Below are 13,931 nucleotides of genomic sequence, written 5' to 3' on the forward strand. Positions count from 1 at the left end.
TTACTTGATTGGTGAGTGTACTACTCACATGAATGTTTACAATGTGGCTTTGATATATGTGATTGTGATGCCGTGAAGGCTTACTTGGCCATTGGAATTGGTTAAGGTGAGGGTGTACTTGACCGCCCTCACCCCTTTTGATACTGTTAATGACTGTTTACCGTTTCACTGTAATACTGAACTTGATATATGAGTTATTGAATTCCATTTCATAGAAACCTGATTTGGTGTCGTTTGGACGAATATTTAACGGCCTTACTGTATTACTGAGCTCAACCCCGTTGGTAGTCATAGGGCTGCAAACGAATCGAGCCGCTCGCGAGCGGCTCGAGTCAAGCTCGAGTCGAGCTCGACATTAATCGAGCTCGAGTCGAGCTCGAGCCAGCTCGAGCCAAACTCGAGCTCGAACTCGAGCTCAGAATATTAAGCTCGTTAGCTCGCGAGCCGGCTCGCGAGCTTGAATATATATATATTTTTTTATTTTTATTTTTATTTAATAATAAAATTACGTATATTATATATTTATTTTTTTTATTTTTTATTTTCATAGTGAAATTACGGATATATCCTTAATATTTTATTATTTATTCAGAAAAAATATTATTTTATTTATTTTTTTTAAAAATAAAATTTTTTTTTTATTTTTTTCGAGCTCGACTCGACTTGATTCGAGTCGAGCTCGAGCTCGAAAATTGCCAGCTCGTCGAGCTCGAGCTCGAGCTCGAGCTTGATAAAATTTAGCTAAGGCTCGGCTCGATTAGCTCAAAGCTCGACTCGACTCGGCTCGTTTGCAGCCCTAGGTAGTCAATTGAATCGAGCCGATGAGGGTTTGGTCGTGAAAATTGACATGACTCGGGGACTGTACTGGGGAATCTTGTAGTAATAAGACTCTTGATTCCGGTAAACTCGAGTATTACCAAAAGTTACTGATTGGAGTGCGGGCCCGATTGGGGTATGTTGGGTGGAAGGAATGGAAGTGAAGTGATGTCTACGGTTGGTACTCTTAAACATTGACGGAGGGTCAATGAGGTTGGATCAAGAATGTAATCGTGGAAAGGGGCTCTTGAGAGCCGTCCGTATCCTTTTACCGATTTGTTTTATTCCTTAATTGTGTACTTGAAATGAAAGGTTATGCTATATGCTCTTCGTTGCTTATGTGGTAGTAACTCATTGAGCTTTAGCTCACTCCGTTCCATTTGTTTTCCTTACAGGAAAATGACTATTTTGGAAAAGGTTGTGCTAGTTGGTTGTCAAGTTGAGCTCATGTAAATGTATATTTTGAATAGCTCCTTGAGGGTGAAAACCCTAAGTGTTTTGTTTCAACCAATGGTTGGTTTGTAATTGGCTAATTGCACATGTATGAACTTGTTGGATATTTTGGTATGCCGCTTTGGCTTGTAAATGTTAAATTTCGATGTATATATGTTGGATTGATGTTTGGTTGAACTCCGGATTCTGACGTGGTCGGTACTGTTCATCATCGGTTTCGATTTTCATTTTTTTTTTGTGATTTTGACTTGTTGCGCGCGTTGGTGTATTCCGGAACGTAGTAGAGCGACGTAAACTGATCCGTTAGTCCTGACGAGAGTTGGGCAGGCAGTCCGCTAACCCCTTTGGTTCACCTTAGGGGAAGGTGGGGCTGTTACAGATTTGATAATTAATTTGATTAGACGATGGGTCACCATTAGAGTTTGATATTGACAAGGGGTTACTAATACAGAACTTGATAGAATTTGGTAACAGATTCCTAAACGCTCGACACTCAATATGCAAGGAATTGATACCTCTGTGGAACCTACTTATTCTCTTTTGTTTGTATGCAGTTGACACACATGCTTGTTGAATAAGTGATTATTTGTCATGTTTTTATAGACAACTCCTTATTCAAATATGTAAAATGATTTTATAAATCTTTTTTAGAATAATGTTAATTTTATCTGCATAAAATATTGGATTTCTCTCGTGTGGCTATTATGACACTATCCAAGTTTTAAATTCAAACAAGGATATTAATTTAACATGATTTGTATTGATTTTCGTTTGATAAATGTTAATTCTCTTTTTTTTTTGTACCTTCTATATTAGTAGATAGAGAGTATGCAATGGGTATTCCAAACCTATTGCGATAATTTTCTAATAAAATTATTTTTATATTTTTAGTAAATATATTTCTAAGTTATTTTTTTATATCACATACATTAAATTAGTATAATACATTTTTCTATATTTTTTTTAAAAATAGTGATCCAAACCGAAGTTAGGTTTTAATAAGAGGAAATTTTTTAAGTACTCTACTCATTATCGTTCTTATTAGGGGTGGGCAAAATTATTTGCTTATTCGAAAAATCGTCATATCCTATCCAGTTTGAAAATTAGGATACCCGAATTATATTATTTGATCGGGTCAAAAGAGGGTCACGTACTCGCTAATATGCGAGGCAGGTTAAGATCACATAATTAAAAATCAACCCCACATACATATATATATATATTTATTTATTTATTTATTTATTTATTTTTATATACATATTATAAAATAATAATTTAGAGCTACATAAGTAATTTCATTGAACAAATTGTATTACAAATATGAGAGACTCTTATTTGGATAGAATGTTATTTGAAATATTATTTAGAATAATTATTGTAGTACTTTTTGTGATTTGATGTATGTGAGATAAAAAGGTGATTGAGAATATAAAATGATTGATTGAAAAATATGTTTATGATGCAAGCGAAATATTATTTGAAAAAATGGGGTATCCAAGCAAACCCTTGTTTATTTACAAGATTCATTTGTAAAGATCATGATCTTATGTTTCATAGAAAAGAATTTAATTAATGTGGAACATATATTTAAAAAAAATGTACTATTTACTTCAAATTTTTATTGATTTTTAATTTTTTTAAATTTTTTTCCTTTACCTTATATTCTCTTCGCATGCTTGTTTCTTAATGAAAAATTTTTTTTTTGAGAAAAAAATCTTAATTAAATTTTAGATGAATGTTTAAAATATAAAATTAAATTAATATAAATCATTTTTTTAAAAAAATTAAATAATAAGCGAGGCGGAAGCGGTACCGTTGATCCGACCTTATCTTAGCAAATACCCTGTAACTGAATACCCGTTAATATACGAAGCGAGCAAGAGTTAGAAAATGATTGACAAGAAAAATACGAGTCGCATATTGTTTGGACAGCAATTTTTCAAAAAAAATTACTACATTTCATGAACACATTTTCAATTAATTTTTTATCTCACATAAATCAAATTATTACAGTAATTTTTTATTAAAAAATTATAAAAAATTTTCTAAATTTTTTGTTAAATGATGGACGGAACCAATACCCACCCCACACCCCCCCCCCCCCCCCCCCCCCCAAACACCCACTCCACACCACACCACCCGTAGTTCCTATGCATTACAGCACCAGCATATCCGAACGTTAAATGAGAGGGAAATTACTCCCAAGCATAAGCCGCAAACACCTTAGACGACGGAACTGTTGGGGTCATAACCCCGCCCCTGGCCAAACCAAGTCCTAGGAGGTCGTGTACGAAAAGGGGGAAGCAAGAGAATGGGTGATGAGGTTTGATAGCCTCGGAAACCGAGAGCTCACGGCCGAAGTCCAATAGCCAAGTATCTGCGTGGTGGGATGGAGTTTTTCAAAGAGGGCAGGTAAAAAGAGGACATGCCGTGTTGTCAGTTGTGGTCAAGGAGCTGTCAAAATTCAGCCCCGTCCCAAAAGAAAACGCAGCGTAGCGTTTGACATTTTGCTTTCAACGGCATCATCACCTTCAGCTTTTTCTCCCTGATTTTAGTTGTTTGGTGCTTTCTTTAGTTTTGGCTCTGTTTGTTTGACTCAATTACCAGGATACTGTAGCACATAATAATAAGTAATGTTTGGCTTATTCTCGATCAGATCAACTCCTTCCTTTTGCTTTGATGCTACAAGCATTGAGATCCATGCATGAATCGAGGGGCTCCGGACCCTATATCACTGGTCTACATCTAGTCTAATCTTGTAAGCGTATTACTATTGATTATTATATCATTGTAGTTAGAGGCAAGTAGAACTTTTGTACTCATCTTGGACACGTATTATTTATTATGCGTAGTACTCCATATGTAGTAGCACTTTTGACTTTGGGATTTATGCATCATCTTCGAGCCAAAAAAAAAAAAAAAAGAAAAGAAAAACGAAGACTTTTAGGACAGTAATCCATGTAATAGAGCAGCAGCAGAAGAAGAAAGAAACAAATAGGTGGGTCCCGAGTGCTGTAAAAGTAGAAAGTCTTTTTAAGAAAATGTCAGGGTGTCAGATTGATGATGCCTTTCTTGCTCCCTCCTGTTTTTGTAATTAACCGAGACAGAAGGCCTTGAAATGATCGCATCAGTTGTTGAACCTGCTCTTAGCCTCGGAATCCCAATGCTCCTCCTGTCCAAGCCCCCGCATTGCTATCTGCTTGGCTTCTCTTCTTATCATTTAACTTATCATCTCCGGATCCTTCTTTCGACCCTCCTCCTCCATCCCTCTAAATATGAATGCTACTACTGCTGCTTGACAACAATAATTTGTGTAAGCCGTAGCCAATTATTAATAACGTTATGTCAAGGAAATAACCCCAAGGGAAGACTGAAGAGGGGAGCTATCGTACCGAGTGCTACTGCCACCGCCAATCTCTCTACCTCTCTGGACATTCACACATGGCAAAAGCCTTTTCCTTGGTCAACGACAGTGGCCGCCGGGGGAATTCAAGCCTCAACAATTGCAGCGACGACAGCCCATTGCCCATCTCCTCAAACAAGGACTTCAACGTGCCGCTGCATTCTTCTCTCAATCTCCACAGCGGAAAGATGGCGAGAAAGAGGGCAGCTTCTGATATAGAAATCCAGCCGGTCCAACGCTTTCTCCGTCGAACTGCCTCCCCAACGACTACCGCGGACATAATACCTTTGGATGAATTTGGGGTGTGCTCTATCAATATTGTAGACACTAATACAGGTGTTATCAACAATCCTAACCAGCACCAGCACCCTGACGACGTTCCCACCTACTCCACTACTATAGTGCTACCTTCTTGCACGGATTTGAGTGTGACGTCGTCGTCGGCAGGTGGGACTGGGTCCGAGTCTGCCTTTTCCACTTCAAGCTCAAGTAACATGATGGGTTCCTTATCGCCTGCTCCTCTTCCTCACAATCTGATTCATCATCGCCAAAGGCCCCAAACCCAAACCCATACCCCTTCTATATGTGGCTTCTCCGGTCTGCCCTTGTTCCCCCCCGACAGGAACAAATACGCAGCCGCTGGAGGAGCTGAACAGCTCCTTCCCAGTAGCACCAGCACCTCCTCCAATACTGCTGCTGGCATTGATGGTGCAATGTTATTCACCATGGAGGACAACACTACAGCAGCAGCATGGATCGACAGCATCATCAAGGATCTCATCCACAACTCCGCCAACGTCTCCATACCTCAGCTCATTCAGAACGTGAGGGAAATCATCCATCCTTGTAACCCTAATCTTGCTGCCCTCATCGAGTACAGGCTTCGTTCTCTCACTTGCAGCGCCGGGGCTGCCGACACCCCAATCCCTGATAATTACCATCCCGAGAGAAGAAGAAGAGAATCAATATCAGTAGCACCTAATTTACAAAGACAAGAAGATTACTTCCACCTTCAAGGACAAGGGCATGGGCAGCTGTTGGCAGGATCTTCCGGGCTTAAACTCTATCTAGACGAAGACAACTTATTATCTCACACTAACACCCACTCCCCGCTAATTCAGGACCAATACTTGAATTGGGGATTTGCTCTTCCGAGAACTGCTTCTACTGCTGTGGGAGGAAATAGCCAACAACAGCAGCCCATGCGCAATAATGATCCAGCTGCAGCAGCGGCTACTGGAGTTTCTTATGTTTCTTCCGCTACCGTCCCTAATTTGACCAATCAAGTGCACCACCGATCACAACAACAGCAGCAGTCTTCTGAGCCAGAGGAGACTCAAACCCCCCAGCCCTCGGAGCAGCAACACCGGGATTCTCCACCTCCTCCTGATGCTGATGCTGATGCCGCTGCCGCCGTCACCGCTGCTTCTTCAGCTTCAAGGAGTTTGAGAAACGAAGAAATTCGACAGCAGAAGAGAGACGAACAAGGTTTGCACCTGTTGACCTTGCTCTTACAGTGTGCGGAGGCCGTAGCGGCGGATAATCTGGAGGAGGCAAACAACATGCTCTTGGAAATTTCAGAACTCTCGACGCCATTCGGTACATCCGCACAACGTGTGGCTGCCTATTTCTCTGAGGCCATGTCCGCTAGACTTGTGAGTTCGTGCTTGGGAATTTATGCATCTCTGCCCGCTGTGCCGCACAGCCAGAAGATGGTTTCGGCTTTTCAAGTTTTCAATGGGATCAGCCCCTTTATAAAGTTCTCTCATTTCACAGCCAACCAGGCCATTCAGGAAGCCTTTGACAGGGAGGAAAGGGTGCACATCATAGACCTTGACATAATGCAAGGTCTGCAGTGGCCAGGGCTCTTTCACATTTTGGCATCACGGCCTGGGGGGCCTCCCTTTGTTCGCATGACCGGGCTTGGCACCTCCATGGAAGCCTTGGAGGCCACTGGCAAGCGTTTGTCGGATTTTGCGGAGAAGTTAGGTCTCCCATTTGAGTTTAACGCGGTTGCTGATAAAGTTGGAAACTTGGATCCTGGTAGATTGAAGGTCAGCAAGAGGGAAGCAGTTGCAGTTCACTGGTTACAGCATTGTCTGTATGATGTCAGTGGCTCAGACACCAGTACCCTCTGGCTCTTGCAAAGGTGAAAATGATTATTCGACCACTAATTAAATTAATTTTAGTAATTCATAGGGATTTGCTTTACCTCGTTTGATGAACGCTGTTGTCATATGTTTGACACGGCTGCTCAATATATATCATATATGTCCGCCTTTGGGGCATTGCTTGCTTAAGATAAATTTCTACACAAAAAGTAGCTCCACATTGCACATAGCTGCATTTATCGAGCATATACGGTAGATGCCAGTCCTTTTCTCTCTCGGCATCTCTAAAGTAAGAGCAACCACTAAAAGCTAGCTTGGGGTGTGTGAGTTGTAAATGTTTCTTGATAGTCGAATGAAACGGTTCAACCTTCGCAGCGGTGGGCAAAACTATCTTGTTACAAATAGTGGCCGTGACTATATGGTTTTGAAATCAGTAAAATGTTTACTTTCTCAGATTGGCTCCCAAAGTGGTAACGGTCGTAGAGCAGGATCTAAGCCATGCGGGTTCCTTCTTGGGAAGATTCGTGGAGGCAATACACTATTACTCGGCATTGTTTGATTCGCTGGGTGCCTGCTACGGGGAGGAGAGTGAAGAAAGGCATGTAGTGGAGCAGCAACTCCTGTCGAGGGAGATACGGAATGTGCTAGCTGTTGGTGGTCCGTCGAGAAGCAGCGACGTCAAGTTCAATAATTGGAGGCAGAAGCTTCTGCAGTCAGGCTTCAAGGGTATCTCTTTGGGGGGGAATGCTGCAGCCCAGGCCACCCTTTTGCTTGGAATGTTTCCTTCAGACGGGTACACCTTAGTTGAGGACAACGGCACCCTCAAGCTTGGGTGGAGGGACCTGTGCTTGCTTACTGCATCTGCATGGAGGCCCTCCTAAATCATGATTCTGCTGAAAGCCCTCCGCCGTCCACGCTTCTCTCACTAATTTTCCATGGATTAGCAGTTGGTATCCTTCATCTTTTCGCTAGCTACCTTTTCGTTCTTTTTTTTTTTCTTTTTTTTTTCCCTTTTGTAATTCTCAGAATCAACGTGGTCTACCTTTCTAAATCGAATATTTACATAGCCTCAGCGGAGATCTTTGTTCTTTGCTTGAGGATCAACCCGAAAGTCTGAAATTTACGTTGCATTCGATGACGAAGTGATATTAGCCAACTACAATGCTCTCAAAATTTCCGTTCTCTTTTTTCTGTATTGTTGTTGAATCATTTCAATAGTTTGAACTACTTGCATTTTGATTGCATGCTAAACAGCAGTAAAATATTCAAGAACCTCATCATACATGATTGGCTGAAAATTGGTTTTTAGGAAATAGATAAATATGTAATAAATGATTCATACAACAAATTAGAAAAGATTCGCTATTGAAGCTGAAACTTGGTTAAAACAAATAGATATGTCTAAAAGGAGTGATACAGTGTTTCTTAAAAATATTATTTCAAATAATTTTTTATCCAAACGTAAAGTTTAAACGGCCTAAACGTTCCATAATTCAAAAACAGAAGAATAACGGAACGTACATGATGATATTTGTGACCCAATGGAAATGAAATATAACTCATTTAATTGCATAAGCTTGAACTAAATATGGAGTGTGTTTAGATATGAGATTATGTGAGATATAACATTTTTTATGTTGTGAGATATGTAAAATAAAAAATTGATTGCTCAAATAATATTTCGCTTGCATCACAAACGCATTTTCTAACCTATCTTTTTATATTTTCAATCACCTTTTTATCTCACATACATCACATCACAAAAAGTGCTACAGTAATTATTTTAAATAATATTTCAAATAATACACTGTCCAAACAAAATGGTTTCTCCCAAAAACAAGCAACAAGAAGATTTCCTTTATGACTGTGGCCGTGGGAAAGAAAGACCCTAAATTTTTCCTTGTTTGAACTGCTTGCTTTTTTACCCTTAAAAAAAAAACTACTTGCATTTTGATTGTAGCAATTATGAGTAAAATATTGAAGACCCTAAAATTTTGGCCCACATACATGCTCACAAAAATGTGAGTCTATCTAACAAGTACCCATTAAAATGGAGTTTACATGACGAAATTATATAAATATGAGGGAAGGTAAGTATTAGTAAACATTTGTAAATTTGGTGTAATTTAAGTGTATTAATGAGTGCTGATTGATAGCATCTTTAAAAAAATGATAAATATGGTATAAAATGAATTGTGTAACAAAACAAGTTCACTAATGAGGTTGAGAATTTAAGTTAAACCCAATAGAAATTGCTTAAATAAACTATATAATGACCAGCTAAAGATTCACTAATAAAGTCTAAATGGACTGAATATTCCATCAATCTAGAAAAAGAAAAAAGAAAAACGGAAAATTCAATTTGTGATTCAATAGTGGAATTGAAATATAGCTCATTTAATTAATTTAACCTTGAATTAAATATGGCTTATAATTTATCATAAAAATTAATAATACCCATACCTGTTTCTAAATATATGATTTGTTTTTGTAATTTAGACATGAAAAGTAAGGGAATAAAAAATTAATAAAAATGTAAGGGAGAATTCTTTTTTCTTCTTCTACAATTTAGTTATGTACGCTGATTTGGCATTGTGTGATAAAGTACAGCGTTCAAGAATACATACCAATTTGGATCAACAGGGCTGCGACTACATTGTTTATCGAGTCTTTCACGTACTGTGAGTATGCAATTTTTTAAATTTCTCCTCTTTGAGATAATTGTACTAATCATCTCTCACGTATAGTTGATACGAAAATATAGTCATTCAGAAAGAAAATGAGTGATTTTAATTTTTAGTATACAAATTGTGCTCCTTTTTTGTCCTTTAACACATTTTCTGACCAATTTTGATCGGAACGAATCATGGACCTGTCACATGCTCAATATATAAAGAATAAACTTAACAAATCACTTATTATGGAGATCGATTGATTCAGTCAAAACACTTAGATTGTGTTTGGATTGTATTTTTCATGATTTTTCATGAAAAAATTACTGTAACGATTTGATGTATGTGAGGAAAAAATAATAATAAAAAAATGTGATCATGAAAAATGACGTAATTTTTTGACGGAAAACAGCAATTCAAACAAGGCTTAAAAAATTGGATAAATATTTGGGTAGACACTTAAAAAAAAACTAATAGCCTTTTGTCATTTGTGTAACTTGACGAAATACGCTATCCCACCAATTGTCATCAAAGTTTGTATTGTACTTGTAACCGTGATCACCTTATGTTAAAATTGTACTTTGCTGCAACACCCATGTAAGGAGGATGTACCTTATCTATCAGATAACTCACTTCCTTGGTGATTTATTCACACGGGCTACATTGAAATGGTTACGGTAGCATTTACAAACTTACTTCATGAAGTACAGAAATAACCGCATTCTCAAATATAAATTGCTCTATAATACATTGAAAGCCGCTTGGTTCAGTTAGGGTCTAGAAATAGCAAATGGACTGATAAAGTATTGCCTCTAAGCAATACTCAAGTTACAAGGACGTGCCTTATACCTGTAAGGATACTCACTCTCATGCTATTTGTTCACCTGGCCTACATTGAAATAGCCGTGGTGGCATTTGTAAACTTACTTCAAAGTTACTACCGTCTCCAACGAAAATTATTCTATAATGTAAGGAAAGTAACCTGGTCAATTAGGGTTTAAAAATCACAGTTGGACCAATAGAATTTGCTTATAAGTAATACCCAAACAACAAGAACATACCTGACCCCTCCACAGTACTCACTTTCTTGATGATTCATTTACCTTGGTTACGTTGAAGTGGTCAGTCGCGGTATTTGCAATCTTACTTCATGAAGCATAGAATGCAACTGCATTCTTAAATGAGAATTATTCTGTAGCGTATGAAAATTAACTTGTTACAAGTACGTACACTATGGAGAGATGATGAACACACTGTACTGACTGAAAGTTTGTATGCCCAAAAGTCAATCAACTTTTACGGTTTAACATGCAATTGAACTATTTATATTATAATAAATGATATTTTTATCATATTAATTGCAAATATATTTATATTTGTGCATTTTTTTGAATTTTTTTGTAGAAAAAATACTGTAGGAATTTGATATATGTGAGGTAAAAATATGATTAGAAAATGTGTTTACGGAAAACATAACAAAACCCCATACAAAGCCTTAATCGTTGAAATCATAAGAGTTATGATGGTGAGATTCAATCGATTGTAAACAAGATTTATTCGTAAATATCTCTAATCAAAGTATTAACAAGAAAGGGGATTATTAATACGGTTAGACTAATATATATTATGCCGTTTCTATATAAGAACTAGTAGATTTTATCTATTATGCTGTGTGAGACACCTAAACTAATATATAGGTGCTTGACAAATTGATCAAATTCACTAGATTGATCAGCATAGAGATATCCTTTAAGTTCCAAAAGATTAATCTGTAAGTGACGTTTGTGTAAGTAATCATTAGATTTAAGGTTATTATAGTATCTTGAGTACGGACAGATATATTCTGTTTGTTATATAATTGCTCCCGTAACAGAGAATGTTCACATCATTAACAGATGAGTATATATTTGAAATATAGAAAGGTAGTGAATAACCTATAAAGATTTTATCACCTCTTATGAAAAAAGAGTTATCTCATGTCTAGCTACTTGTAAAAATATAATTCGGAACTCTTACCACTAAGTAGAAAAATCTTAGAACATGTTTCTAAGTACTTCTTCATTGGAGCTATATTTTGGTACAAGAAATGAACATTAATCACGTAATAGAATAGGCACAACTTATTCCAAAATTAATGTGAGATAAGTGTGATAAAAGATATTAATTATACAATAAGCATTCATTAAAATATGAATCATCTACTTAACTTTTCTAATTACTTGGGTCATCAAGATGCATTGTCAGATGCCATTTTTTATGTATAAGTATGATTTAATTGATTAATGGAATCAATGATAAATTAAAATGAGTTTTAATTTATCTAATTCTTATTCATTAAGAATTATAACTCATACTTATTGCCAATGTATATGAGAACCTAATGGGTCACACATATTAAGAACTTTTTAACTGGATTAAATAAATTTCAAGTAGAAACTTGATAGATAAGTTTTTATTACTTATAGTTTAATTTGTGGGACAAATTAAATTTGGGAGACTTATAGTGCAAATAAGATCAAGTCTTCTAAATACAAGTGTTGTATTAGAATAAGGAAATTGAATCCTATTGGAATCTGGTTTCAGGTTTCTATAAGGATATGGATACCTTATTTATCTATAAATACTGACTAAACTTTTGCAAACAAGACTAAACGACACACAAATTATCTAATCGACACACAAATTGTCTTGTGAGATTTTTTGAGAAAAATCTTGAGAGAAAAATACCCAAAATTCATCACAAGGAAATAATGGGAAAATCTCATATTTCTATTATTGGAGCAAGTTTTTCATGGTGAAAAATTAGGGTTTTTTCTTAACCAAATTATGGGAAGTGTCTTGGCAAAATTGACCTAGGAGGTTCTAACTAAGGAGGTTCGTGCGGATCCCTGTTAGGGGTCGAATGTCTGTACAACTATGTGGATCACTTTATTCCTCTACGTCATATATCCACCGGTTCAAGAAGATCTCTATGGATCGAGATAATCTTATTGAATGACTCTATGTCACATGGATTTAATCAAATGTCACATGAATTGAGGTGGTGAGATGTTCGGGTCGAGATTCAATCGGTCGGACCAGTTCAACCCTGGTTTAATAAATTGTTTAAAAAATAATTTATATAAATATATATGTACAAAATAAGACATGCAATGGACTAATTTAAGATTTTATATGAAAAATTTAATATTTTCAAAGAACTTGGATTTTCACAAATAAAAATTTTAAATTATAAGTTGCAACAAGTAAATTTCATTTTAGTTTCAATTGTATCTACCAAACAATAATCTTAAATCCAACCCAAAAATACCACAATATTTTAAAATTATACAAAATTCGTGTCCATGGGAATTATATATTATGAGTTTAAATTTTTAATTCATGTTTTTTGGATTTAGAGATTACAACTTAAAAAAAAAAAAAGAAGTTTGGAGTTTGAAAGAAGTCAGGAAAATAGAAAACAAAAATGTAAACTTGATAAGAGGCAAAAAATGAGAAGAAAGTGAGTGGACGTGACATTTAATAATTAGTCGTTAAGGTTAAGGAAAACCTATTCTTTTATATATATATATATATATATATATATATATATATATTTTTTCAATTTAATAGACAAAAATAAAAAATTTGTCGGTTCAACGTTTCAATCCAATTCGCACGGTTCAAACGGTTCTTACCAATTTTTAAGTCCAATCAACCCAAGATATGATTCGGACTTGAGCTATAACTAATTTACGGTCTGATTGATCGAACCGGCCGATTCGATCCAGTTTTTTAAACAATGGTTTAACTTGGTGCTCAAAATCACGTTGGAGAAACTTATTAACTGTGACTATTAGGAGAACTCTAACTCCATTGTAGTTGGAGTTGTTGATACATCGAACTTTTCAATTGGCAAACTATTTTTCACGATATTAGCAGACATGGATAGGTAGACATGATCACATGAGAGCATATGTCCACTTTGCTATCTAATCACGAGCACATCTGATGGTGGATTGGTGCACCAAAGATAAGATGCACATCTGCATAAAAAATAATAATAATAACATATGTGCACAAACATGCAAGATACTACCTCGTTGAAAGTAGATAAAGTAGATAGCAAAATGTAGAGCACTGGTGTTGGTAAAGAATCACTGCTAATTTTTCCACCACTACAGAATTAGGAAATATGTGGGTCAAAAGCCAAACACAATCATTTGGGGCACAGTTTTCACATGTTCATTTACGCAATTTCTTACACAATTTTGGAGACAAAATATGCCAAAAAAAAAGAGACCAACCCATGAGCAGTCTCGGGGTCAAGTTCCCAAGGTCGACGCTCAAGTTTGTTTTTTTATATGAGGAAAAAAAAATCTCAAACTTGGATTCAAGGTGAGTTTATACCGAATTGGAATAGGTTCGATGGCCACGTGACATACATATAATGTATCTTTTTCAATTACTATTATTATCACTGTTATCTTTAGGATG

General features: G+C 36.4%; 1 protein-coding gene across 1 annotated transcript; it reads left to right on the plus strand.

The window, feature by feature from the left end:
• Window positions 1-4,563: 4,563 nt before the first annotated feature.
• On the plus strand, window positions 4,564-7,894 carry LOC113710708 (protein SCARECROW-like). The gene is made up of 2 exons (XM_027233827.2): window positions 4,564-6,821; window positions 7,238-7,894. The coding sequence occupies exons 1-2, from the start codon at window positions 4,711-4,713 to the stop codon at window positions 7,662-7,664; spliced, it is 2,538 nt and encodes an 845-aa protein (XP_027089628.1). The 5' UTR covers window positions 4,564-4,710; the 3' UTR covers window positions 7,665-7,894.
• The last annotated feature ends 6,037 nt before the right edge of the window (window positions 7,895-13,931 follow it).

The sequence above is a fragment of the Coffea arabica genome, chromosome 5c (genome assembly GCF_036785885.1).
Source record: "Coffea arabica cultivar ET-39 chromosome 5c, Coffea Arabica ET-39 HiFi, whole genome shotgun sequence".
NCBI classification, from domain to species: Eukaryota; Viridiplantae; Streptophyta; class Magnoliopsida; order Gentianales; family Rubiaceae; genus Coffea; species Coffea arabica.